At 46.6% G+C, this 25,245-nt stretch overlaps 1 protein-coding gene across 2 annotated transcripts; it reads left to right on the top strand.

The window, feature by feature from the left end:
• Window positions 1-1,176: 1,176 nt before the first annotated feature.
• atp1a3b (ATPase Na+/K+ transporting subunit alpha 3b) lies at window positions 1,177-24,397 on the top strand. 2 transcript variants are annotated; one of them, XM_049025826.1, is made up of 22 exons: window positions 1,177-1,400; window positions 1,657-1,731; window positions 10,446-10,559; window positions 10,987-11,046; window positions 11,356-11,559; window positions 12,409-12,522; window positions 13,985-14,119; window positions 14,385-14,502; window positions 16,794-17,062; window positions 17,268-17,466; window positions 18,029-18,273; window positions 18,501-18,693; window positions 19,117-19,429; window positions 19,574-19,724; window positions 19,805-19,973; window positions 20,092-20,246; window positions 20,555-20,678; window positions 21,034-21,179; window positions 21,270-21,400; window positions 21,519-21,620; window positions 22,373-22,464; window positions 23,070-24,397. In XM_049025826.1, the coding sequence occupies exons 2-22, from the start codon at window positions 1,726-1,728 to the stop codon at window positions 23,096-23,098; spliced, it is 3,069 nt and encodes a 1,022-aa protein (XP_048881783.1). In that variant the 5' UTR covers window positions 1,177-1,400; window positions 1,657-1,725; the 3' UTR covers window positions 23,099-24,397. The 2 variants fall into 2 exon arrangements, with proteins under 2 accessions (XP_048881783.1, XP_048881782.1); XM_049025825.1 differs by lacking the exons at window positions 1,177-1,400; window positions 1,657-1,731 and having other exon boundaries at window positions 10,175-10,559.
• The last annotated feature ends 848 nt before the right edge of the window (window positions 24,398-25,245 follow it).

Genomic DNA, 25,245 nt, shown 5'->3' with positions numbered 1-25,245 from the left:
GAAGTGTCCTCCCCCACCTAGGCAAGAACAGCCCCAGGCTTCGTCTCAGGTCTCTCTAGGCGCCTACCTCTCTCCTGCTTCCATTCTGCCTACATATCCTCTGGGAGACCCAGCAGGCCTCAGATACTGTTCTGTGAAGCTGCGGTACTCTGGCCAAAAGCTAAGAGGCTGTTTAAGCCCTTGGACAGACGTCAGCGCGCGGGCCAAGCTAAGAAGGAGCCATGACTCGGGGCTTTTCCAGCCCGAGGCTGAAATGCACACAGGCAGCGGCCACGCATGGAGGACACGGAACGGGGCCTCTGCCTCAGCACCTCCAGGGCTCAGTCAGGTCTGCAGGTGCACCTGAGGGGAGGGTGGAGACGGGACAGCTGCAACCCAGTCGGATGTCGGCTCCTGGGAGGAACTCAGCTGCCCTGATCTCAGTTTCAGAAGCTCATAAAGGCCCTTTTTTGGCACAGACTTCAGTTTTTTGTACAGGCTACACCAAAATCCAGACAAGCAATACATAATATACAATGCATAATGATGAACAATAAGGCTAATAGTATTAATAATACTTGAGTCTCTCTAACTTCTGCTTCTCGCTGCTCCTGCCCCCCTCCCCCTTGATTTCTCCATATATCATTTCCCCCAGAGCTTTCTAAATTTGACTTGCTCTCTTTCCCTCACACACATCCTTGCACCAAGAGCAAACCACACTTCTTGCAAAATCCTGCATTTGACCTCCACACCTAACGAGCTCTAAAATCGAATAAAAATGTAAAGACGTCATATCTTAACAGATATTTAATATGTTCGTTATATGTAAACTTTCACGTATGTAATAAGAACGACGACGCTGCAATTGCAATCCTAAAACTATCACTGTATTGAATCTACATCAACCGATTTTTTTAAAGAACTCAAAATAAAAACTATTTATGGGGGGAAAAGCATAATTATTATATGCCCATTCAAAGTTTGCGGCTGAAGTTCGTGTCTCTACTGTCTGTACGACCCGGAATTCTGCAGTAAAGAAGGCGGAGCACGTGTTACACTTGATTGGCTTGTGTCAGAGATTTTTCTGACGCGATTGGCCAGCTGACCAGTCGAAAACGCAGTGGCCATCCTTCTTATTGGCAAAGGGAGTGGTGTGTGGGAGGATCCTACTGGCAGCCGGTTTATGAGCTTCGCAGGTTCGGGGTGGGAGATCACTTACATCCACCGGCGCTTCTTCCACATGCGGAGTGGTGCGGAGAGAGGAGGGGAGTACTGCGGCAGCTGGTGGCGTAGCGGAGGGAGACAAAATACTAAGAACCTGGGCTGTGCGGTTCCGTAGTTTTGCCGGCTTCACTGCGAGTATCACAGATCAGCAAAAGAAGTCTGCATCCTCGCTGGATGTATTGCCTATGATCATAAGAGTAATAAACCTTTTGTTTTAGATATTATATAACCTTCTGGATGTTAGAATTAAAGACATTGTTTTAAAATATAAATTTATCACAGACAATCTAATAGCCTAGATTTATAGCCTAATTTATTTTCATGTAGCAGAACTAACGGTAAAAGCTTTGCTACCTATTTGAAATTTCATAGAGAATAATAAGCAAAAGTAGTAATACCGTTTTGTTTTTGTTTGCTTCCTAAACTTTTTTAAATCGGCAAATTCCGAAACAGTTTAACCTCCAGCGACTGACATCTCTCGAGCGCTTCATCATCTAAAAGGAACCGGCAGACTACGGCAACATGGGGGTAAGACCGCAGCTTCTGCCAATGCCCTGCTAAAAAAGCTCAGTTAAACTTATAGCTGAGAACAGAGAATATGCGGCGGGCATCAAACTGCAGTGTCATGTATTTTTTACTGTGCAAATCCCGAGCGTCACAGTGACATTGACTCTAATGCGGATTTGGTTTTACCTTAGTCTTACAGTCTGCGACAAAACCGATTCTACTTATATTGCAGTTTATCATGTTTTATTCAATGCAGCAGTTCTTTCGTGTATATTTAAAAGAGATGATTAGAATATAATTAATTTCCATTAAAGCCACTCATACGAAGATAGTTTTAGGGGCAGAATTTCAACTCTCAGATCTTCTAATCCTATATGACTGCAACGGAATATACTTGGGCGGAAATAAAGTATTCGTGCATGCTTTTAAAATGCGGTTATCGGTGTTTTCTGCAAGTCTGCACAATGCGCCGTGTCGGCACGAAATGCACTGAGCGTGAGTGCCGGTAACCTGTTGTATGCTGTCCCCTTCCCCAGTTCCCCTGTAGTCAGCGACCCCTCATTTCCCATCCCTCAGTCTACTTCGCTTTATAATTGTACATCATGCGGTTCCGACACTGGAAAATTACTTGTAGCAGAAGATGCAGCTGTGGCCTGATGTACGAACAGTTCTAAAGTGACGGCAGCGCGCCGTATCACAGTGACCGATGCGTCATAATGCGGTTACGGGGATGATGCGACCTACCAATTTATTACCCTCACTTCCTTTCCACAGAATCGGCCTTGCTCATCACCTGCAGTCTGATTAATTCGTGTTGTTCAAAATGTCTTTATGAGAAACATATGCATCACGTATGATATTCAGTATGAGGGAGATGTATATATACGGAGATTTTTTACAGAAGAGGGTATGCACAAAAGAAATGTACTTCACTGCATCAAACAGAAAATGTCCAGTAACATGTCGGTATTTTTCAGTAAAGTTTTAGTATAGCACTATCGCATGTTAGTACATACATGGCCAATACTTAACAAAGATTTTTTAGTTATTAAGAAATAAAAGTTTGCACCAAACGTCTGCATTAACTGCAATTCGTGGGATGCTTTTTTATTAATATATCTTTTGTTTACGTAGTTTAATCAGAATGATTTAAAATAGCTGTACAATTTGGTGCATCTTAATCGAGATGTATGAGAGACAGTGGACTGTTAGCAGAGGAGGAGTGATATTTGCCTCCGTAACGGAATTTCGTAGTTGTCCTGACGAACGGTCGTCCCGAGGACACACTGAACTGTAAAACAGAGAGCGAAGCGATCGATTGGGAATGAGAAAGGGCTCGCTGTCCTCCGCCATCGTTTGACTGCGTCAAAATGAACGCTTGGTTCCCCCGATGTCTTTGGTCGAAGGGCAACATTCCGGGAAGACGGGGTCTCAGGTGTCATGCGATTGCACCGGTTCCCGAAGCGGCGCCCGATTGTTATACCGGCTTTCAGGCAGATGACCGAGGGGGGATCGCACACGACTAGGTTACTGCGTCAATTAAGGGGCGGGGCTTGAGGAGTGGAAATTCCCGAGCAGTTTGTGATAGGGCCATGCTGAGAGGGAGCATCACGAAGAGCTTCCCAGCGAGGGATGCCAGCTGGAATGAAAGTGCGGGAAATAAGAACCGCTGAGTCTAATATTGCGATAAAAAATAGCATAATATGCACATCGGCAAAATATATTCCACCACCCCCCCACCACACACCTTATAAATGATGTACTGAGCATATAGAACACGTGATAGATAGATGTGGCAGCAGTGTAGCAGTGCAGGAGAGGAGAGAGGAGCAGCTGGCCGGGAGCACAGTTTGTTCTCTTCAGGTTCACCCTCAGACAGAGAGGGAGAGAGTGGATGCGGGGGTGGGGGGGGGTACAGGCTGATCTGCAGGTGAGCTGTGAAATGGATCATAAGCAGGTGCGGGGGGGGCAGGGAAGCCGGGAGGATTCTGTTACGGGATAATTAGTCGTGCTCACATTTCTACGTCTTTCGTCACATGCTGCTTCACTGGGCAGCAGTGGGATTAGGAGCTTGGCAACGGGCCTCAGACCTTGCATGAAACCGTTACATTCACCATAGCGGTACAGTTTGCCACAGCATGAGCCGGCAAAATCGGCCACGTGAATCACACGCTTTGGAAAACACCCCCTCCCCTTCCTGCGTCCTGTTAGATAGAAGCTAAGATATCGTTTGGCGTGTCTGGGATGCAGCAAGGAGTGTTTTCGGATGTTCGGACGTCTGCTGCATAGGGGTAGACTGCTCTGCAGCTGGGGGGGAGGGCGGCTTCTCAAGGTCAGAGCAGAGAAGGTTCATCAATGGCGGACAGGAAGCTGGTGAAAGTCACTGGAGGGGAGAGAGAGCCGGGGCTGCGTGGAGAGGTGCCCTTCAGCGCGGCATTTGCACGGCCCGTCTTTAGGTGTCACTATGGAGACGGACAGATGTTTCACTTTATTAAAGATGAGGTGCCGGTCATTGCAGCTTACAAGGGGAGTGCGGCATAGATGAAACGCTCACGAAACAGCCCCCCCGCTTTTAAAACAAGCACACAAAACAGACTGGGGAACTCTTTTCCTAATGAAAAACACTAAATATAAAAGGCATGCGTACATTTGTGACTGTGGACCACCGGAAAGGAAGATCACAAAAAACTACACACCCCCCCCCCCCACACACACACACACTGAGGCTGTTTTATGTTGGCCCAAAGCCTGATTAACAGAAACCGTTTACAATTTTCCCCAAGATTCTTACCCAGATCGTCCCCACCAAAGCTGAGCTCAAAGCTCAAGCAAACTGGACTGTGCTACCCAGCTCCGGAAGCACAGGCAGGACTGTGTCAGAATGCTGTGCAAAGACCAGGTAGGAAGCAAAGCAGAGCCACAGACAGCTACAGCCTCTGGGGTCAAGGGTATTAGAGGAGAGAAAGAAGGACAGATGGAGGGGTAATGCTGTAAGGGAGCATTTTATTCACGCAAAGGATGGCAGATTCAGCTGACTTGGTCATCCTGCTTCTCTGCCTGTAGCGCAGGTGGATTTTAGGAATGACTCTTCCACCATGCTGATGTAATGCGAATTCGCTTAGGACAGAAATGCATCTGCTTAGTGCTGCAGTGCCATTGTGGCTCAATGCCAGAACCCTTAAGAGAGTCACACACTGTGTGTGGTGTATACAAATCAGTTTGGCATTGATGGGTACTGCCTGTCTTTGCAGATTCTGCTATAATTTGGGTGTGTGTGTGTGACCCGCACACAGTGGGATAATCGGGTTACACCATAATCTGGCAGTGCTAATTCCCTCGATTCATCCTGTTTCTGCCTGCCCCTCCCCATTCGCAGTGGTCCCACCCCATGACCTCCCAACCCGCCCCACCACCACCCAGGCAGATTGTCCCGGGAGACACTGAAGCGAGTAAAGTTGCGCGTAAGCCCTCGGTCCCATCAAAATTCCCCAGCAGTGCCGCAGCAGAGTAACATCCAGGCAGTGTGGCAAGGCGGGACTGGGCCACCACACCCGAAAGTGCTGGGCCAAAGCCACGTGCAGCCTATTCATTAGCGAGAAAGGGGCTGAGTGAAACACAGTGCCTGTCACCTCTAATGAGCGCACAGTAATGAAAGGATGCAAGGAGCCGTACAAATTACATGAGGTCATTCAGGCTGATTGGATATCCGCTTACCACGAGTTGGTATCATTTTAGCTAGGGCCCCCTGGTGTTCATCTAAAAATACTACCACCACCCCTGATTTCAAAAGGACTTTTCCACCATCATTTATACCACACCCAAACTGGTTCCCATTGTTTCAATCAATCATAAAAATGAGGCTTCAAAGCCCTTAATGACACTTAATTTGCTCATTTACTTGATCAGCACAATTTTCTATACATTGTGTTAACAAATCGTCTGTCCATGGTTCTTTGAATTATAAGACAGTAAATTCGTTTTCATTATTAATAATTAACACAAGCATAACACGCACATTGTTCCGGACTGTAGCGTGTGCGTAAGAAGCGGCTGCTGGGGTTCTGTCTGTCATGTGCTGGTGAGATTTAGTACAGGTCATAACACATATCCTTTGATGGTTCCTTGCAGCCCTAAAAAATTAATCAACGATACTTATCGGAAGTGATAACCTGCGAAGAAAGTGACACATTGTAGTCTCCTAATCACATTTTCACATTATAAAGAGAAGGATTTGAATGGGGGCTGTTCCCACACCATTACAAGAGCACCCCCTGCCAGTCAGAGAAGTGAATCGCAGACAGGTACCTGCCATCCTCCAAGCTTTTGTGCAAGCACAGGGTCTTATTTTCAGCCTGCCTGCCCTGCAGAAGAAGATCTCTCAGTGCTCCCCTCCCCTCTCTGCTACTCTCTCAGTACCAACCCTGGCACCACTGCAGCCATCTTAGTTAATGGCACGGGCCTCTCTGATATCAGGCGTGTTTACAGCTTCAGTCCATCCAAGGCACGCGCTCACTCTTTGGGTTCAGCATTCAGTTACTGCCGCATCAATTATTTGCGACTGAGTGCTGAGAGCTGAATAAAGGGTGCCGTCTGAGCGGCGCCTGTAAGCTAAAGGACAATGATGAAGCATTTCCTGTCGCGCAAGGCTTTACCAAGATGCCCCTTCGCCACCCCAGCCACACCCCCCCACCCCCCCCACAACGCAGACCTTCCACTGACGCGCCATGCGATGGCCCTGACGCTGCTGGCCGGTGCCTTGCTGGGTGGCCTATTCCCAGTCAATGATGCCTGGTGAGGAATCCCACTTCCCAGCAGTGTCGTAAGGGCCCCTAGATATGGCACCTTAGGGAGACATTTCGCCATCTTCCCTGGTCAGGTATCTCTGGCGTCTGTAATTTCAGCCTGGCGTCCCAGTTCCTCGGTAGCATCGACAGCGGAGTGCCATGACCTTCTCGAAAAAGAGCATGCAGATACACGCAACTACAGGGCACTGCTGAGAAATACATGCAAATAATGACATACAGTCAGAAAATAACATACCCTATATTCAGTCCTGATCTGATTATCCTCCTCTGTTTGGACAATCACAGCACACTAATGAATTCTGTTGCTTCATGGCAACCTGGTTAGTCCTTGAGTTGGATAGTCCTGAGCAGAGGGTGCCTTCTCTCACACCCCCCCTCACTCACACCCCACCTCTCACCCACAGACATACCCTTTCTGATGCTCAAACACAACCATTCCCAATGATTGTAGCTCCTTTGAGATGCTGTAGAGCTGTGTATGCTCTGACACAGATATCGCCACCTACTGGAGGACAGCGTTCTCAACACTGTTGACATGTTACATGGTCTAGACTGTATTTGCAGACCAGTAGCACACTGGTGTTGTGAGTCATTGATTGACATTAGATAAAGTGTACATCAGAGCTTAAGGAGTTTCTGACAAGATTCCTGTAGACACTGTGGGTGATCCCGGGGAATACAAAAGAACGTGTTCAACAAGGCTTCTCTCCAGTGAAGCTGAAATTACCCTGGAAAGGTGAACCTGTCGATGGGAACATGACGTGCTAAATGAACCAGCGTGGGAGCTTAAGGTTACTTCGTGAAGTACCTTGTGTTCTGAGATTAAGCCAGATGGACTGATGTCATGGGACATACGGCAGCAGCGAAAGACCTGCAGAGGCAGGTGCAGGAGAGCACACATGAGCAGGTCGCTGGTCAGCATGGCCACGTATCATCTGATAAGGTGGCCTGTCACCGTACACTACAGTGACTGTCCCCTGCTGCCTCATCATTTATTGAGGGGCAGCCGGCCCATATGAGGGACCTCTGCCTGTGTGTGGTGAAAACGGGCTGTCAGACTTCCCGATCACCTGCTTTAGGTCACATTTGGAGAGGTCTACAGCTCTATGTTGTATAGACCACACTGCGAGAGGTCCATGGACCCATGTGGTTTATACCAAACTAAGAGAGATCTATAGCCAATACAATTAAACTGCATTACATATAGTCCATAGCTTCAGGCACTGTACACTATCCATGCAGTGTAGACCATCCATGCAGTGTAGGTCCATTTTACCTTCACTCTTTGGGTTTCTGTGCAGTAGGTCAAAAACTGTACTGGTTTTGGGCAAAGTGGAAGCACCTGGAATGCCTTCAGAAGAAGACTTGATTCTGGGTTCCAGGAACATTCTGGGTTGGGCCTTGTGGATGGAGTTAGGTATGAGCAAGGCCCTGAATTAAATTCCTGTTAATCAGGCAGCCCTGGGTGGCAAAGGAAGGAACAGTCGATGTCTCATTATCAGAGAGCGATCCCGCCGATGGCTGACCTCTCTCAGCTCCTGCCAGGCATCTCTTGTTCCATGGGTTGCTGCTTTTTTGCTCCTCTTCTCTACCCTTTCACCACATCCTTTGTCTTTTAATGACTTTATCAAATGTCCCGGTCCTCTCTCCTTCGCTCCTCCCCTTGGGTGAGGCCACAGCGGTGTATCACCGCCTGCTCTCTGGCAGAGCTTATCCTGTCAAGCTTCTCACTCATGACATTTTTTAAATTTGACTCCCAAAGGTTTTTGCTCCCCACCACAAGCCAAACGCGGCTGAACAGAGCGTTTTTATGATTTATGGGTATATAACATTATTCCTGTACCTTAGTTCTGATTCCCGAGAAGCCATTAATGACAATTACAGGCGGGCCCACTGATCACGAACGAGATCCATTCCCTAAGCTCTTTGAGTTGAAATTGTATGTCGAAAAATACTAATACAGTACATAATAATAACAATAATAATAGTAATAATAAGTAACTACACATGACATCTCAAGCTGACACATTCCTGAAGCTGTGAAATGTTTTCACGAGTGTCACAAAATAGTGCATGCATTTCTTATTATGACCCATTGTATTCAAACCGAATTCTTAGTATAATAGGCTTTATGCAGTCTCTTTATATGTTGTCTGTAAGCTGAACATTCTTAGTGAAGGAGCTGCCTATAAATATATCATTGAGAATTAGCATTTGTGTTAGGAATTCAGCAGGTACGCTGTTACCGCCGGCTGTGCCTTTGACCACGGATGGTTCTCTGTTTGCGGTCCTCAAGTTTGTTTTGTCTGTCTGGTTGCCATGGTGCTTTTCCATGACAACTACCTGACGCTGAGGACATGGCGAATCAGTGTGACCGCGACCAGCCCACCACATCCTGAGAAAGCTGCAGAAGTCTGACTCACTCTCTTACCTTTCAGCGTGCAACGTAATTTAGTTTTGTGCGATGCGTGATTTTGGCTGGGCTCAGGGAAGAGGGTCATGCGAGGTATTAGAGGGGACCGGCCGAGCAGGTGGCGACGAACGAGGCGCCGGCTTGAGTTTCACTTGTGACAGCAGCTGCACACCTGCGCTCGCTTTCACGAGGCCTCACCACCATCTGCTTCCTGGCATGGATGCAGCGGTGAGATAAACACATGATGTCACCAGACTGGAGTTTTGACTGGCCACGGACGCCAGGTGACTAGCGGAGGCAAGTCAGCACCCGCCTACCTGCCTGGCAGGTTTCAGAGTCCTGACTGAAAGTGTTTCGAAATCCCTCCCTGAATACACATTTCTAGGAGGTGTGTGTGCCTGCGTCACTGTACAGTAGACTGTAGAGTTTTAGGCACATACTCAACCAACACTCGAGTCCTGGGCCTCTCTGTAGCATCTGGCAGAGATGGTAACCTCAGGGACTCCAGCTCAGTTCCCAGCATCCAAAGGGCCAGGCCCCAAATGGCTTCCTCCCTGTCTGCCAGGAAATGGGCAGGAGCTCGTGGCGTGACCCGCCTCGCTCTCAGCACCTGGCCTTTGCTGCTCGGATAAGCCTGGATAATCCAGGGAGGGAAGCATTTAGTCCCCCACAGAGCTCCCGGTGATGTCGCTCTGTATCTGAGATCTCACACGCCCATCTGAACGTGAGCCATGTGCCCAGGTAGTGTGACCTCGGCATCCTCCTGCCACGGGGGCTTCTTAAAGGAGACGCTTCATCTAAGACCTTCGTCAGCCTCCGTGTTGATTCAGATGGTGACGTCTGAAATCCACCGATATTGTGGTCTCTGGTCTCCACTCTTGCTTTCGAGAGATGGCCGTGGCAGTGTGGTTTAGCCAGGTGGGGATTCAGGGGAGAGATCTCGGCCATTGATGAAGCAAAGAGTGACAGGGGACTTAGGAGGGACTCAGGCGTTTGCTCACAGTATCCTGGGAAGTCTGTGAGTTAAACTTCAGTATTATGGGCTCAATGTGAGTGAGCCCAGAATCATACAAGAGCAAAGGTTGAGCCCCGGAAAGGCAGGGCAGTGTCAGAAGCCTAAAGAAAGAGGCAGGAACAGCCACCCCTGCCTGGATTGCTTGGGGTTGGCTGGATTACTGTGGGCAGGACAATGGAGGTAGGATAATGGTATTGATTGACGGTCGATGTTCATGAGAAACATTCCTACTGCTGCTCCCTCGCAGCTTAAATGCAGGGTGTTGCATCTGCTACCTCGGATTTTGCGTGGCACATTGTTACATGCTAGTACATGCATTGCTGTGACGCGTATTTTTCTTCGTTCTTCCGACATTTTACTATCTGGGACGTTTCCAGAAAGGAAGCCGTAATCTCGGTGGCCGAAAGGGGGACCGACCAGAAGGAAATCTGCCCGTTCGGCCAACGCCACAGCAAGCGAGAGCATGACTGATTCTGTCTCTCTCCTCCCTCCCTCCTATCAGTACGGGCGGTCAGACAGCTACCGCGTGGCCACCACGCAGGACAAGGATGACAAAGACTCCCCTAAGAAGAAGAAGGGAAAGGATCTGGATGACCTGAAGAAGGAAGTTCCGTTGGTGAGCGCCCCCCCTGTCCTCGTCTCATCTCCGCGGGACAGCCCTGACCGGGGGCATGTACATGCAAATGCTCGCTTACAAATGCTTGGGGCTTAACAGAACACCGTGTTGCTTTTCTGTGTCAAATCTGCTTTCTCTATTGTGTGGAGCAAGGTACAGACATCCATTCTAGGTTGTAAAGAGTGCATTCCATAGCCAAGCGTTTGCTACTCACTCTGTGTTTCATGCCTGCAGACATGTCATTAAGCTATATATTACTATACCGCACTATACATCACTGACTCATTGAGTAATTTGTTCCAAGTATGCTTAGCTAAAGCAGTACAGAGCAAGGTCAGAAATTTAGCTAATGGAAGCAATACAGGAACAGGGGCCATAAAATAGACACCTCCCCAGACTGATGTGAAACTTCCTGTTTTCCACCCAGACGGAACACAAGATGTCTGTGGAAGAAGTCTGCCGCAAGTTTAACACCGACATCGTCCAGGTGAATCTGACTCGCACTGCTGTTTGCTAGCCAGCAGGGGGACATTTCTCAACCTGGTCCTCGGGGAACCCTCAGACGGTCCATGTTTTTGCTCTCTCCCAGCTCCCGTCCACATTTTTGCTCCTTTCCGCGAGCTAGGAGGGAGCAAAAACTGTTGGCTGACTTGGGGTCCCCAAGGATCGCTGTGAGAAATACAGGCATAGATCAGAGCCAAAGCTGCTGCTTTTGAAGAGATTGTTTCTCCCCCTCAGTCTGGCAGCGGTTTCCATGGGGTTGTTCATTGTGTTCGTCTCCCCTTGCTCATCTCAGGGCCTGACCAATGCCAAGGCAGCAGAATACCTGATTCGCGACGGGCCCAACGCTCTTACCCCGCCCCCCACCACCCCCGAATGGGTCAAGTTCTGTCGGCAGCTGTTTGGGGGCTTTTCCATCCTGCTGTGGATCGGTGCCATCCTCTGCTTTCTGGCCTATGCTATCCAGGCGGCCACGGAGGACGAGCCAGCTGGAGACAACGTGAGTGCCTCAGCCCCCCTCAACAGCTGCAGTGACCCCTGCTGGGCTGGCAGACCATCTGCACCTAGCCCATCTGTTGGTGAAGCCTGGGCACATTTTATACCTGCTGTGTGTGGTGTTGATTGGATTCACCAGCACAGTCATGCATTATCCAGACATAGTTCACTACATTACATTACATCATTACAGCTCCTGGCAGGCGAAGATGACAAAATTAATCAATGGAACATATTGTTACTATAATAATAAACAACTATAATGGAAATAAATATAGCAGCATGAGTAAATGATTTGGTATATGGTACTAATACATAAATAATTTACATTTTTCAATTACTATCGGGGGTGGCATGGTGGTGCAGTGGTTAGCACTGTTGCCTCACACCTCTGGGACCTGGGTTCGAGTCTCCTCTTGGGTCACATGTGTGTGGAGTTTGCATGTTCTCCCCATGTTGTCGTGGGTTTTCCTCCAGGTACTCTGGTTTCCCCCCACAGTCCAAAAACATGCTAAGGTTATTTTAAATTGCCCATAGGTGTGCATGTGTGAGTGAATGGTGTGTGAGTGTGCCCTGCGATGGGCTGGCCCCCCATCCTGGGATTTTCCCTGCCTCGTGCCCATTGCGTCCGGGATAGGCTCCAGACCCCCCGCAACCCAGTAGGATAAACAGTTTGGAAAATGGAGGGGTGGATAGTTAATATCAAAAGGCTAAGGTCAGATTTTTTTGTCATTTTTATTTAATACATATTTTCATGTAAGCTTACTATCTTCAGGATGTTTTGAGAAAGCAATTTATTCCTATGAACTGGAAAGCGCAGGTCGATCTTTCTGTCTGCCTCTCCGGCCCACAGTTGTATCTGGGAATCGTGCTGTCTGCTGTCGTCATCATCACCGGCTGCTTCTCCTACTTTCAAGAGGCCAAGAGCTCTAAAATCATGGAATCCTTCAAGAACATGGTGCCCCAGGTACGGGGGAGGGGGCCTCTGCTCCAAAGCACTACCTCACACCTTTACTCCCCATCGCTGCCCGTGTGGGAGCATCTGCATCTGTGTGTTTCTGTTTTCGTAATTATTACATTGGAGGGATCAGATTTCCCGACATTGTGATAAAAAGATGGACATTGTGGCAAAGAAAATAACCTAAGATGCTATATCCAGGCACTACTACAGGCCTGGGATGAATATTGATATTCAGACCTGGGTAAGTTTGTGTGTGTGTGTGTGTGTGTATCCAGTGGATAGGCTCGGGACACTTTCTTTATTCAGTAAAAATACCACAAATTAATTGGATTTATAACAAAAATCCTTACAGTATTAATTTCTTTACAAAATATATATTTTCCATAAGATAAACCCAGGAGTTTTACGTAAAACATTCCTTTCAAGTAGTAATAAATTGAAACCCAAATTATAGCTCTAAATGAGCTGTTCCGAGTTAAAAATTTCTTTGACAAGCAGTCTCATTGGAAGCTTTTTAATGAGTAACTCCTTTGCGATAGCATAGAACACCAAACGTTTGTGTATTGTATCACTTTGGGAGCCAATGAGTACAAGTGAAATTAATAGCAAAATGGCAAGAAGAGAGCTGAATGTGTCAGTCAAAAATATTTTAAATGAAAATGTCTGTGTGGAAAATTTGCGCAGATTGAAAGTAATTAATTGTGTAAAAGTAATTATTTTTCATTGTTCAAACACTACAGTACAACAATGAAATGTGTCCTCTGCATTTAACCTATATGTGACTTAACAGTGGGTAGCTATTATTTAGCACCTGGGGAGCAGTGCATGGGGGCAGAACCTGTTATTTTTACCCTGTGGGGCATTTTTTTCCCCAAAATGAAAACCTCAGTTTCATTAAAAAAACTGTAGCAACTGTAAAAACTAAAACAATCAAAAGTCTCATATTTTGTTTGGTTCCTTTTGATTAAGGTTAGAGCTGGATAGGGGTTAAGGTTGTTGTTGCTGGGATTAGAGTTTTTCCCATAGGGTTTAGTGGACGATCCCCACAATATATGAATACAAGTGTGTGTATGTGCATCTGTGTGTGTGTGTGTGTCTGTGAATATGTCTGTATGTGTGTGTGTCTGTCTGTCTGTCAGTCAGTCTGTCTGTCCGTGTCTGTGTATCTATGTGTCTGTGTCTGCGTGTCTGTGTATCTGTCTGTGTGTGTGTGTGTCTCTCTGTCTGTGTCTGTCTGTGTCTGTGTGTCTGTCTGTCTCTGTCGGTCTGTGTCTGTGTGTCTATGTATGTCTGTGAACATCTGTCTGTGTCTGTGTGTCAGTGTGTGTGTATGTCTGTGTGTCTGTGTGTCAGTGTGTGTGTCTGTGTGTGTGTCTGTGTGTCAGTGTGTGTGTCAGTGTGTATGTCTGTGTGTCTGTGTCTGTGTGTGTGTCTGTGTGTGACCGCTGTGATCTCACTCTCCGCACAGCAAGCCCTGGTGATCCGGGAGGGTGAGAAGATGCAGATCAATGCAGAGGAGGTGGTGGCTGGAGACCTGGTGGAGGTGAAAGGTGGGGACAGGATCCCCGCTGACCTGCGCATTATTTCGTCTCATGGCTGCAAGGTACCCACACTGCCTGGACCACCATCACTCACACATACAGCTTGTGTACTAATAGACCCTCATTCTCCTGTTAATGATCCCTGCACAATCCACTCCCTATGGTAATGCATACTATACTTCTTATTAATGCACCCTATCCTAGTCCACATTACACTAATCTATTTCCTATTGAAACAGGAATAAACGCTACATTTCCTATTGATTCATCCCAGACTAATACACCCTGTACTCACCACTATATGTCTGTGTGTTATTTTCTTAACAGGTGGACAACTCCTCTCTGACTGGCGAATCAGAACCGCAGACTCGGTCACCTGACTGCACACATGACAACCCCCTGGAGACCCGTAACATTGCTTTTTTCTCCACCAACTGTGTGGAAGGTAAGAGAGCCACGGCAGTCACTGGCTCGCCTCTCCCCCCTCGGCCGTCCCCGCAGGCTGTCCCACGGCGTCCCTCAGGCGTCACATGCACTTCGTTACGCCGCGTCACAGGTGCTACTTCCCTGCAGTCTGTATCTCCATCCAAATGGTCACATACTCTTGCATGTTATAGTAAATCTGATTACAGGTACAGATGAGTCCAGAATTATTGACACCCTTCATGAAAAAATGTACATATAAAAGGAACCACAAATGCAGTGAGTGATATTTTGGGCTTAAATAAATGAGTAAGCCCCAAGCTTTTATTTTGATTTTAACGTTTTTCTGTAGTAATACAAATTTTCATAATGCAGATTGCAAAAAAATGGCTCCGCGGTATTTGGTGGAGCCTCCCCTGGTGAGAATGACAGCACTCTACCTCTTTCTCCAGTGTTTAACAAGGTTGGAGGACACATGTGCAGGGATCTTGGATCACTCTTCCATGCAGAACATTTCCAACTCATTGAGATTCTTGGGTTTTCTCTTGTGAATTGTCTTCTAAAATCGAGACTGCAGGTTTTCAGTTGAGCTGAAGTCTGGAGACTGAGAGGGCCATGACACAACCTTCATTTTGTGTTGTTGCGACCATTTCTTTGTAAATTTGATGTGTGCTTTGGGTCATTGTTTTGCTGGAATACCCAACCACCTTCCGCCTTCTGACAGATGCAGCCAGATTTTGGGCTAAAATGGAATTCATTATGTTACTGAAATTAACAAGAGCCCTTGTAACACGGGCGGCAAAATAGCTCCAAAGCATCAAAGAGCCAGCAACATATTTTATTGTGGGTATGAAGATGCCTGCTTTGTATGCCGTTCCCTTTGTTCGCCAAACATGATGAAGGTTCGTGTGGCCTAAAAGCCCAATTTTTTGTCGCATCTGACCATAACATATGATTCCAGGTATAACTGAAACGCTGCTTAGTAAAATTCCGATGTTGGGCCTTGGTCCCAGGGAGGGATTTTTCCATGGAACCCGTCCAAAAAAGCTTCTGGTCACAGAGATGGCATCTCATTGTTCATTTTTAAATGGAAAAACCCCAATATTCAGTTAAACACTGCAGAAACTGTGATCTTTGGGCTCCTCTTTGCCTCTCAGGATCTTCCTCTCTGTGCACGGGGGTAATTTGCAGATGTATCCTCTTCCTAGCAAATTTTCTACACTTTCAAGCTTCTATACTATGGCCCTGATTGTACTTACTGCTGCTGGTTTCAACCGAATGCCATTTTCTTGTAGCCATTCCTCAATGTATGCCAGTCAATAGCTTTCAGTAGCTTTTTTCCTCATGATGATGGACGACAGAAGGATTTTACCAGTGTGTTACCTTATATTTATACCCCAGTGAAACAAGAAATGGTCACAGGCAAAAAAATAAAATTCTTAGACACCAAAAGCAGTATCAAGAAAAAGACACAAATTCCTTTGGTTTCATTTATAGCGTTTTTCAAGGGTGCCAATAATTTAGCCACATCTATTTCTGACAAGATAAGCTATTTCAAACATGAAACAATATCTTGTAATTGTTATTATTAAATGAGCAATTTCAGGAAATCCTAATCATCGTATGTTTTATCTATGTCATATGAAACGTTTTTGCTCACTTTTTTGAAGGGTGCCAGTTTTTCTGGAGTTGACTGTATGTTAGTTATGTCACTGTCATGCTATGTAACAAATACCTGTGTGGCTTGGGCATCACTTCCAGTCATGCATTCTGTCTTCTAGGGAATATAAAGAATTCTAGACAGTAGCTTTAAATTCCATAATGGAAATGCATATAACTAGATGCACTGAACCCAATCCAAGGCTTTTAATTACACTCCAGGTGACTTGGGCATCCTCAGGAGATCCATTAAAAATCATTTGTACTTATTATTGCTACAGCAATAATACAGTACGAAAAGTAAATATTTTTGGGATCCTGTTTAAAAAAAAATAAAAATAAATCCCATCAATGTCCAGCAGGTGGCAGCATATTCACACATTCTGTCTGGTGCTTTCTCAGCAATTTTGTGGGGTTGCAATGTGAAGAAACACAATGTAGCATTTTTGCATTATGGTTGTCAGTATCCAATGGAAAATACACCCCATTGAATGGAACAGCACTTCTAAAGGCACATATGCTTGGTTGCTCTACTTTTATGAATGTTGCTCCCTAGTTCCCTTAATCAGTGTTGCTATTTTTACTTAACTGACCTTCTGTTACCATGTTAATTAGTCTCCCGTCGCTGTGAATTTTTTTGTGCCAACCCCAAAGGAACAGCACGTGGCATCGTGGTCTGCACCGGCGACCGCACGGTCATGGGCAGGATCGCTACGCTGACCTCAGGTCTGGAGACGGGCAAGACCCCCATCGCCAAAGAGATTGAGCACTTCATCCACCTGATCACAGGCGTAGCTGTCTTCCTTGGCATCAGCTTCTTCATCTTGTCCATTGTGCTCGGCTACACCTGGCTGGAGGCCGTCATCTTCCTCATCGGGATCATTGTGGCCAACGTGCCTGAGGGGCTCCTGGCCACGGTTACTGTGAGTGTCGGTGTCTTTAGCTCTCGCTTGTGCTGTCTGGTTCTCTCTCCCTCTCTCTCTTTCCGTCTCTGAAAAACTCTCTTCTAATCAGCTTGTCAGATGTTTTGTTTCTATATAAAACAGATGTGGAGATACTCCATGTGGGGCCTAGAAGCCATGGCCTCTGCTGTCCCTGACCCTAACCCTAACCCTAACCCTTTCACAGGTGTGTCTGACCCTTACTGCTAAGAGGATGGCCCGCAAGAACTGCCTAGTGAAGAACCTGGAGGCTGTAGAGACCCTGGGATCCACCTCCACCATCTGCTCAGACAAGACAGGAACCCTGACGCAGAACCGCATGACCGTGGCCCACATGTGGTTTGACAACCAGATCCATGAGGCTGACACCACCGAGGACCAGTCTGGTAAGAGCGAGTAGAACCAAATGAAGACAAGAGTATTGCAGCACTGGAGGCAGCCGTTGGGCAGCGTGGCTGTGCTGTAAATAATGTAAATAGTATCCTGCATTTGTCATGTATTGTGGTGTTATTATGCTGTATGTAATATCATGGGTAGGGTTCATATAAATTGTTGTAAATAGCATGTCTGTGTTCACACCGTCCATCCCGACTGAGTGGTCGGGATGGACAGCACGGTGGGCAGTGTGTGTCAGTGTGGTTGTTGCTGCCTGTGTGGTCCTTTTAAGGGCTTCGATTAAGGTACCACCTTTTTTGAAACCGTCTCGCTTAACCTTATTCCTGCTGCTGCGATGCTTGGGTCTGCCAAGGGCTACAGTATAAAGAGGACATTTTGATAATAGACAATAGAGAGTATTAAAAATACCTACAACAATGTACTCTGTGGAGAATGAGTCAGGAAGCTTTGGTATGTAACTAGGGCTGCATTGTTCATTAGTTAGTAGAAACCAGCAGATTCTAGAATGTTCTTCCTCATGCCCTCCTTCCGTGGGTTGGCCTCCCCCTCCAGGTGCCTCCTTTGATAAGAGCTCCATCACATGGGTGGCGCTGGCGCGAGTGGCAGCGCTCTGCAACCGGGCCGTATTCAAGGCTGGCCAGGATTCCATTGCCATTCTGAAGCGGGATGTAGCCGGTGACGCCTCCGAGTCCGCCCTGCTCAAGTGCATCGAGCTCTCCTGTGGCTCCGTCAAGGCCATGAGGGAAAAGTACAAGAAGGTGGCTGAGATCCCCTTCAATTCCACTAATAAGTACCAGGTAAGTGAGCTGCCCATATTCAAATGCACCCGTAGGCAGACTGTCCAAATTCACTTGCAAGAGAAACAATGAAATGTAATGCAATGGCTGAACGACATATAAGTAAACCTAGTACTCATTAGTAATAAATGTCTTTATTCTATTTGCTTACTTTAATAACTTTTTGATGCAGTGATGTTATGGAATACATGTAAACCCTTTTCCAATTCTCATTCCTGTCCAACTAGCTCTCTGTACATGAAAATCATGACCCCAACGATAACCGCTACCTGCTGGTGATGAAGGGTGCCCCTGAACGTATCCTGGACCGGTGCTCCAACATTATGCTGCAGGGCAAAGAACAGCCCATGGACGAGGAGTTGAAGGAAGCCTTCCAGAATGCCTACCTGGAGTTGGGTGGTCTTGGTGAGAGGGTGCTAGGTGAGTGGGGCCGAGTAATACGAGGGAAGAGACCAAATTGGGGTGATCAGCAGGTAATGATTGGTCCAGTGATAATATCATCAATAATCATCAAGATCACTCTGATTGGAAAATTGTAAAACTTTTGTACAGAAAGAGCTTATTGTACAGCATACTTGTTTAAGACATGGACCTGTTCAATCTTAGGAAAGACTGTATTGTTAAGTTAATTACTTAATACTATTTAATAATGATCCTACATGAAATTGTGCTTGAGTCTATAGCTATTAATCTAACATCTCGCTCAAATTTTTAAGGTCAAAGAAGACATTCATAATTAATAAATTAATGAATAAATAATACATTTAAAAAGCGATCATTTCGTATTCAGCCTGCCTCCGTTTCTTTGTGATACTGACTTGTAACTTTCTCCCCGATCCCCAGGTTTCTGCCACCTGTTTATGCCAGAGGACAAGTATCCCAAGGGCTTCGCTTTTGACACCGATGACGTCAACTTCCAGACAGACAACCTGTGCTTTCTCGGTCTCATGTCCATGATCGATCCACCCCGAGCTGCTGTCCCCGATGCTGTGGGCAAGTGCCGGTCCGCTGGCATCAAAGTCATCATGGTCACAGGCGACCACCCCATCACCGCAAAGGCGATTGCTAAGGGTGTGGGCATCATCTCCGAGGGTAATGAGACTGTGGAGGACATCGCTGCCAGGCTCAACATCCCCGTCAGCCAAGTCAACCCAAGGTTAGCATAGGTGTAAGGAAGACACCTTCTCAAATTGAATGGATACCAGGTCAATATCAAGACTGGGGAATACTTCTTAGCCTAGTACTCCATGTTTTTGAAGATCTGAGTATGTTCACCTCCATACCCGTGTGTTTGTGTCAGGGATGCAAAGGCCTGTGTGATCCATGGGACAGACCTGAAGGACCTGTCCCAGGAACAGATGGATGAGGTGCTGAGAAACCACACTGAGATAGTCTTTGCCAGGACTTCCCCGCAACAGAAGCTCATCATTGTAGAAGGCTGTCAGAGACAGGTGGGCCCTCTGCCCGCTCCCATATCACTCAAGTCCTCTGTCGCCAGACCCCTTCATAAGTCTTAAATATTATCTTTCAGGGTGCCATTGTGGCCGTGACAGGAGATGGAGTAAACGACTCTCCCGCCCTGAAGAAGGCTGACATCGGCGTGGCCATGGGAATCTCTGGCTCTGACGTCTCCAAACAAGCCGCTGACATGATCTTGTTAGATGACAACTTCGCATCCATCGTAACTGGCGTGGAGGAAGGTGAGCTAAAGAGACAGCCGGTGGCATATTCAACAGGCAGATCACAAGTAGCTAGTATATGTGTCCCGAGACTTCAGTAGGATCAGTGTTGGAGGTCACTCGGGTTCCACTATTGCAGGTCGCCTGATCTTCGACAATCTGAAGAAGTCCATCGCTTACACTTTGACCAGCAACATCCCTGAGATCACGCCTTTCCTCCTGTTCATCATTGTCAGCATTCCGCTGCCCTTGGGCACCATCACCATCTTGTGTATCGATCTGGGCACTGACATGGTGAGTGCAGTGCTCAGCTCATGGAGCGTCCCTTAATAACAAAGGGTACATTTTATGTATATGCCATAACCTCTATAATATTCGCTGCCTTTGACCACAAGTGACCTTACAAAAGCACAAGTTGAGAAAAGAGAACTTAAAACCTCATGTTCCTGGTTTAAATGGGAATTTCAGATTGGTGTGCAATAATCCCATCCCCCATGGGTTTTCAGGCTCTCTATTCTCCCATCATTCCCGAAAATTGAGACATTTTGGTTACTCCTCTATTTCTAATGCTGACATGAATGGCCCTGTCTCACCTCCTCCAGGTGCCGGCCATCTCCCTGGCCTATGAAGCCGCCGAAAGCGACATCATGAAGAGGCAGCCCAGGAACCCCAGAGTGGACAAGCTGGTGAACGAGAGGTTGATCAGCATCGCCTACGGCCAGATCGGTGTGTCAGTTTGTCTTACACCACTGGCCTCGCAGCCTCTACGCTACGTTCATCTGTCATTTCAGCACCTGAGCACTTTGGAGGAACAGCAATTAATGCCATAAAATAAAGAAATGATCGACATACAGACAAATGCTAAACAGATGGAGCTGAAGGAAGCGACACCAAGTTCAAATTTCTACAGAACACAAATCCTCGCTGTGCAGTATTTTAGTCAGTTAACTAAAAATCATGACTCGTCATTAGCATGAGCACGCATATAGGTCAGGGAGTATTATTACCTTGAGAATATTCTGTCGCCTTCCCTTTGTTTATGTTTGACCTCGTTTTTGATCTCATATCTCACTCTCTGTAGGTATGATCCAGGCACTGGGAGGCTTCTTCGCCTACTTTGTCATTTTGGCGGAAAACGGCTTCCTGCCCTCGCAGCTGGTGGGGATACGTCTCAAATGGGATGACCGCTCCGTAAATGACCTGGAGGACAGCTACGGCCAGCAGTGGGTCAGTGTGATTCCTCTCCACCCTGCCATCCTCCCTCCCTCGGTGCCTTTTCTAAACGCCAGCTTCCTCGTCTGTTTCTGTCACCCTCAGACCTATGAGCAGAGGAAGATCGTGGAGTTCACCTGTCACACTTCCTTCTTCGTCAGTATTGTAGTTGTACAGTGGGCTGATCTCATCATCTGCAAGACAAGACGCAACTCTGTGTTCCAGCAGGGCATGAAGTAAGTGCCCCGGCCTGCCGTTCTGTATCAATACCCCACTGTTTCTCTGCCCAAAACCTTATCCTCAATGTTTGGTATCCCAGGATGCTTAAAGTGTGACATTCTGTTCTCCTCACAGGAATAAAATCCTGATCTTTGGACTGTTTGAGGAGACGGCCCTGGCTGCCTTCTTGTCCTACTGCCCGGGCATGGACGTGGCACTCAGGATGTATCCATTGAAGTGAGTCACTCGAGGGAAACAAATTGAGCTAAAAGCTAAAACCTAATGGCTGACAGCGAAGAGTTAAAAGCTAAGGGCTAATGGCTAAGAGCTAAGGGCAAAAAACTAATGGTAGATAGTGAAGAGTCAAAAAGTAAGGGCTAATGGCTAAAAGCTAAGGGCTAGAAGCTAAAAGCTAAAACATAATGGTTTATAGTGCTGAGCTAAAAGATAAGGGCTGATAGCTAAGAGCTAAGGGCTAAAAGCTAAGAGCTAAGAGTTTAGAGTATGGTTCTCACCTCCTACTGTGCGCCTATAGGGACAGATAGATTTCAGAATTCTAGAAGACATATTACAACAGGACCCAGAAGTGGCAAAATTTAGCACAGCATTCACACTTACATTTATTTTATTTAGCAGACACTTTTCCCCAAAGCGACATACGATTATACAGATTATAAACAAATGACTGTCAAGGAGTCAACTATGCATACGTGCAGCTAGGCTGAGCTTCCAATAAATGCCCAGGTACAAGTGTAAGCAGTACTGGAACAGGAGCTACACAACACCTACCAAACAGCAAACATGCTCTGAAGTGCAGGAGCATACGCAGCAAAACAGACGAAATCCTAGTTTCACCCACAACCCATGGGCGTCAGTTAGCAGGAATGTAACCTTTTCATAGTACAGGGAAGATCCGGGTCAGTGTTCCGGTTCAGTATCCATAATGTGTTTTCTTTCCTTCTTTCTCTCCTTCCCTTTCTCACGGTCAGGCCCAGCTGGTGGTTCTGCGCATTCCCCTACAGTTTCCTCATCTTCGTATACGATGAGATCCGAAAACTGCTCATACGCAGAAACCCAGGCGGTGAGTGGCCCCCAGCCCGCGGCATCCCGCTTTATTTATGCATGTCACCGTGGTGTTAGCTGCAGCGGCTGGGACATGATCAGTCTTAATGCACCGAACAGACCTGCTTAATTAATTTAGTTAATTTTGCCACTGAGTTTATTTAAGTCCTGAATCTGGATCAGTGTAGAGTGCCAATCAAAACATGGCCTCCCTGCTTAATTAACTCAATATTTATCCATCCATCCATCCATTTTCCAAACCTTCTGCTTTGCGGGGCTCAATATTTATACTTTCTTTCATTTTTCTGGCACTTGAACATAATGGAGCTTGTTTTCACACTTATTAAGGAAATTCCATATTTAAATTCATTTTAGATTAACGATTAACTGCATGGTCATAAACATTAAATATTCATTAGTGATTGGACATAATGATTCATAGCAGGGGGTTACTAGGCACGTACTCAGTATTGATTTCTGGGTGTATTATTATTAAATTATTTAAGCTGCTGACTGTGTCAAACTGTGTAATGGGCATGAGATAGAGCTTCTGTACTTGAGAATGAGGGTGAATGTACAGTACAATCCTGATTGTATCTTTCTCTCCTTCTTCTCGTTCTGCAGGTTGGGTGGAAAAGGAAACATACTATTGATTGATGAGATCCTTCTTAACCCCACCCGTCCCCCCCCTCCACCCCAATTACATTTCTTTGTCCAGCTGCACCCCAAGTTATTCAACTCCCCTCATTGCAAGCTTCCCATTGGGAAAAAAACAGGACATAGGCAGATGTCCCGAATACCACCCCCCCCCCCCATGGCTAACCCCCGATTCCTCGCTTGAGTCAGAGGAGAGAGGACCGGTGACAGAAAGAGCTGATTCCTCCTCTGTCCGTTTACACCCAAAGACTACATCAACGCACCTTCTGTAAGGACTGTTGTGGTGTTGATACACACACCTGTTCCAATCATTGTTTTTATGTCAGCACACTGCTGTGAACACCAACTGATATATCATTACAGACGGCAGCTGCGTGTCGGTCATGTTGCGAGTGAGCCGTGATGTCATTTTTTTTCCAGTGACCCCTTCTGACCCCGCCCACTTTCCTCATCATGTCCAATCCTTTGCCTCTCTCCCTTGTTCCTGCCCCACCTCCATCAACATGCCAACCACCAGTCACAGGATTGGCCCTTCTCTGACACCTGTCCACCTGCTAGCCCTCCTCCACTGTAGGGGGAGCTGAATTAGGCTCCTCCCACCTCATATCTCTGCCATTTCACCCCACCTGATTCAGCCATAGTGAGGTTGTTTTTTTTAACAGAGAGCTGAATGATTTTAATATGTATTATCTTAATGGGGAGGGGTGTTTGAGAGCGGCTTTCTTCATATAGACATTGACAAAGCACACCCCCCCCCTCGCTCTCCTTCTCTCTTTCCCTCCTCACCCCCCCTCTCCATCCCTGTCTGTTTTGTGTGCACTGTGTGAACCATTGTCCTCGTTAACTTCTTCCTCCCCCTGTTGAAAATAAAATCAATCTTTCTGTGTGTTCTAGGAAATGAAAAACTTCTCTAATTTAAAGGTAAAAAGACAAGTGACAACATTAAGAAACAAAAAAAGGGAAAAAATTCATAAAAATAAAAGAGGATCTTTCTTTGGTCTATTTGGTTGCAATATATTTTTAGCTGGGTATCAGAGAGCCACCACAAAAGGATGCTAAAAAAAGAAATATTAATGAATAAACCTATAATATTGTTACTGTTACTACTGCTGCTATTGGTGATGACAGCGATGACGACGATGACGGTGATCCAATCCAGACCACTGAAGCCAGGGCCGCAGCATTAATGCCGTGTGTATCTGAGTGAGACATGGAAGGTATGGATGACAACAGCATAAAGATGCCAGAAGTAAATGAAACCAACACCAATAAAACATTTAGAACATTTAATACAACCTATCACTGTGTGTGTGTTTAATAGCCTCCTTTCTGAGCGTAGCCTCCATCAGGGAGCCCGGCACAGCCACAGGGCCCTAGGTCACACACCCCCCCGCCACCTTTTTGCACTACAGTAAGTCCATTTTAAGGTGCCCCGCATGTGGCACACACACACACACATCTCAAGCTCCCTTTCAAGAAAAAGAACAAGTCAGCAGCCTTTTTAAATTGGCTTTCAGGGCTGATCTGCATTAAACATGGTCACAGCATTTCTGTAACCTCAAATGCAAGCGCTAAACGCAAGCAGGTTCCGAGAGACTGATGACTACAATTCCCAGACTGCCACGGGACTAAGTTCTAAAAAAAAAAACAGCAGATGGTAAGATAAATGATCATATGTATCAATGCAGTTTAACAGTAAAACAGGATACTACTTGCTCATACTTCGGAAATACCCTATTAGTAATACAACCAACCAAAACTGACCACTGCTCAGTAGTTACTGAGCATAAACCTTATGTTAGACCAGTTACAGACGGCGTGCTCTTGTTCGGTTCAGTTACAATATCTGCAGTGCACCCCCCTGGAGGGTCATCGCTCACTGCTCACACCTCACACCTGACCCAGTCACGTCGTAAAAAGCTTACAGACGACATGGATAGATGCCAATACCGTGGCCCCCAAGTTCTCATTACTGGACACACATAAAGTACAGAAGAGAAAAGAGACCATCTATACCATCACTTACATATGACGGCGAGGAACAATTACTCTGACACAGCACAACCCGCCTACCCTCTCTGCTACTCATTAGCTCAGCCACAAGGCTCCCCGGCATCTCCCTGCAATGCACCCATCTCTCTCA

This window comes from Brienomyrus brachyistius, chromosome 9 (genome assembly GCF_023856365.1).
Source record: "Brienomyrus brachyistius isolate T26 chromosome 9, BBRACH_0.4, whole genome shotgun sequence".
In the NCBI taxonomy this organism is placed as follows: Eukaryota; Metazoa; Chordata; class Actinopteri; order Osteoglossiformes; family Mormyridae; genus Brienomyrus; species Brienomyrus brachyistius.
Note: the sequence above shows the minus strand (reverse complement) of the source record. Positions and strands in the feature narration are given on the sequence as shown.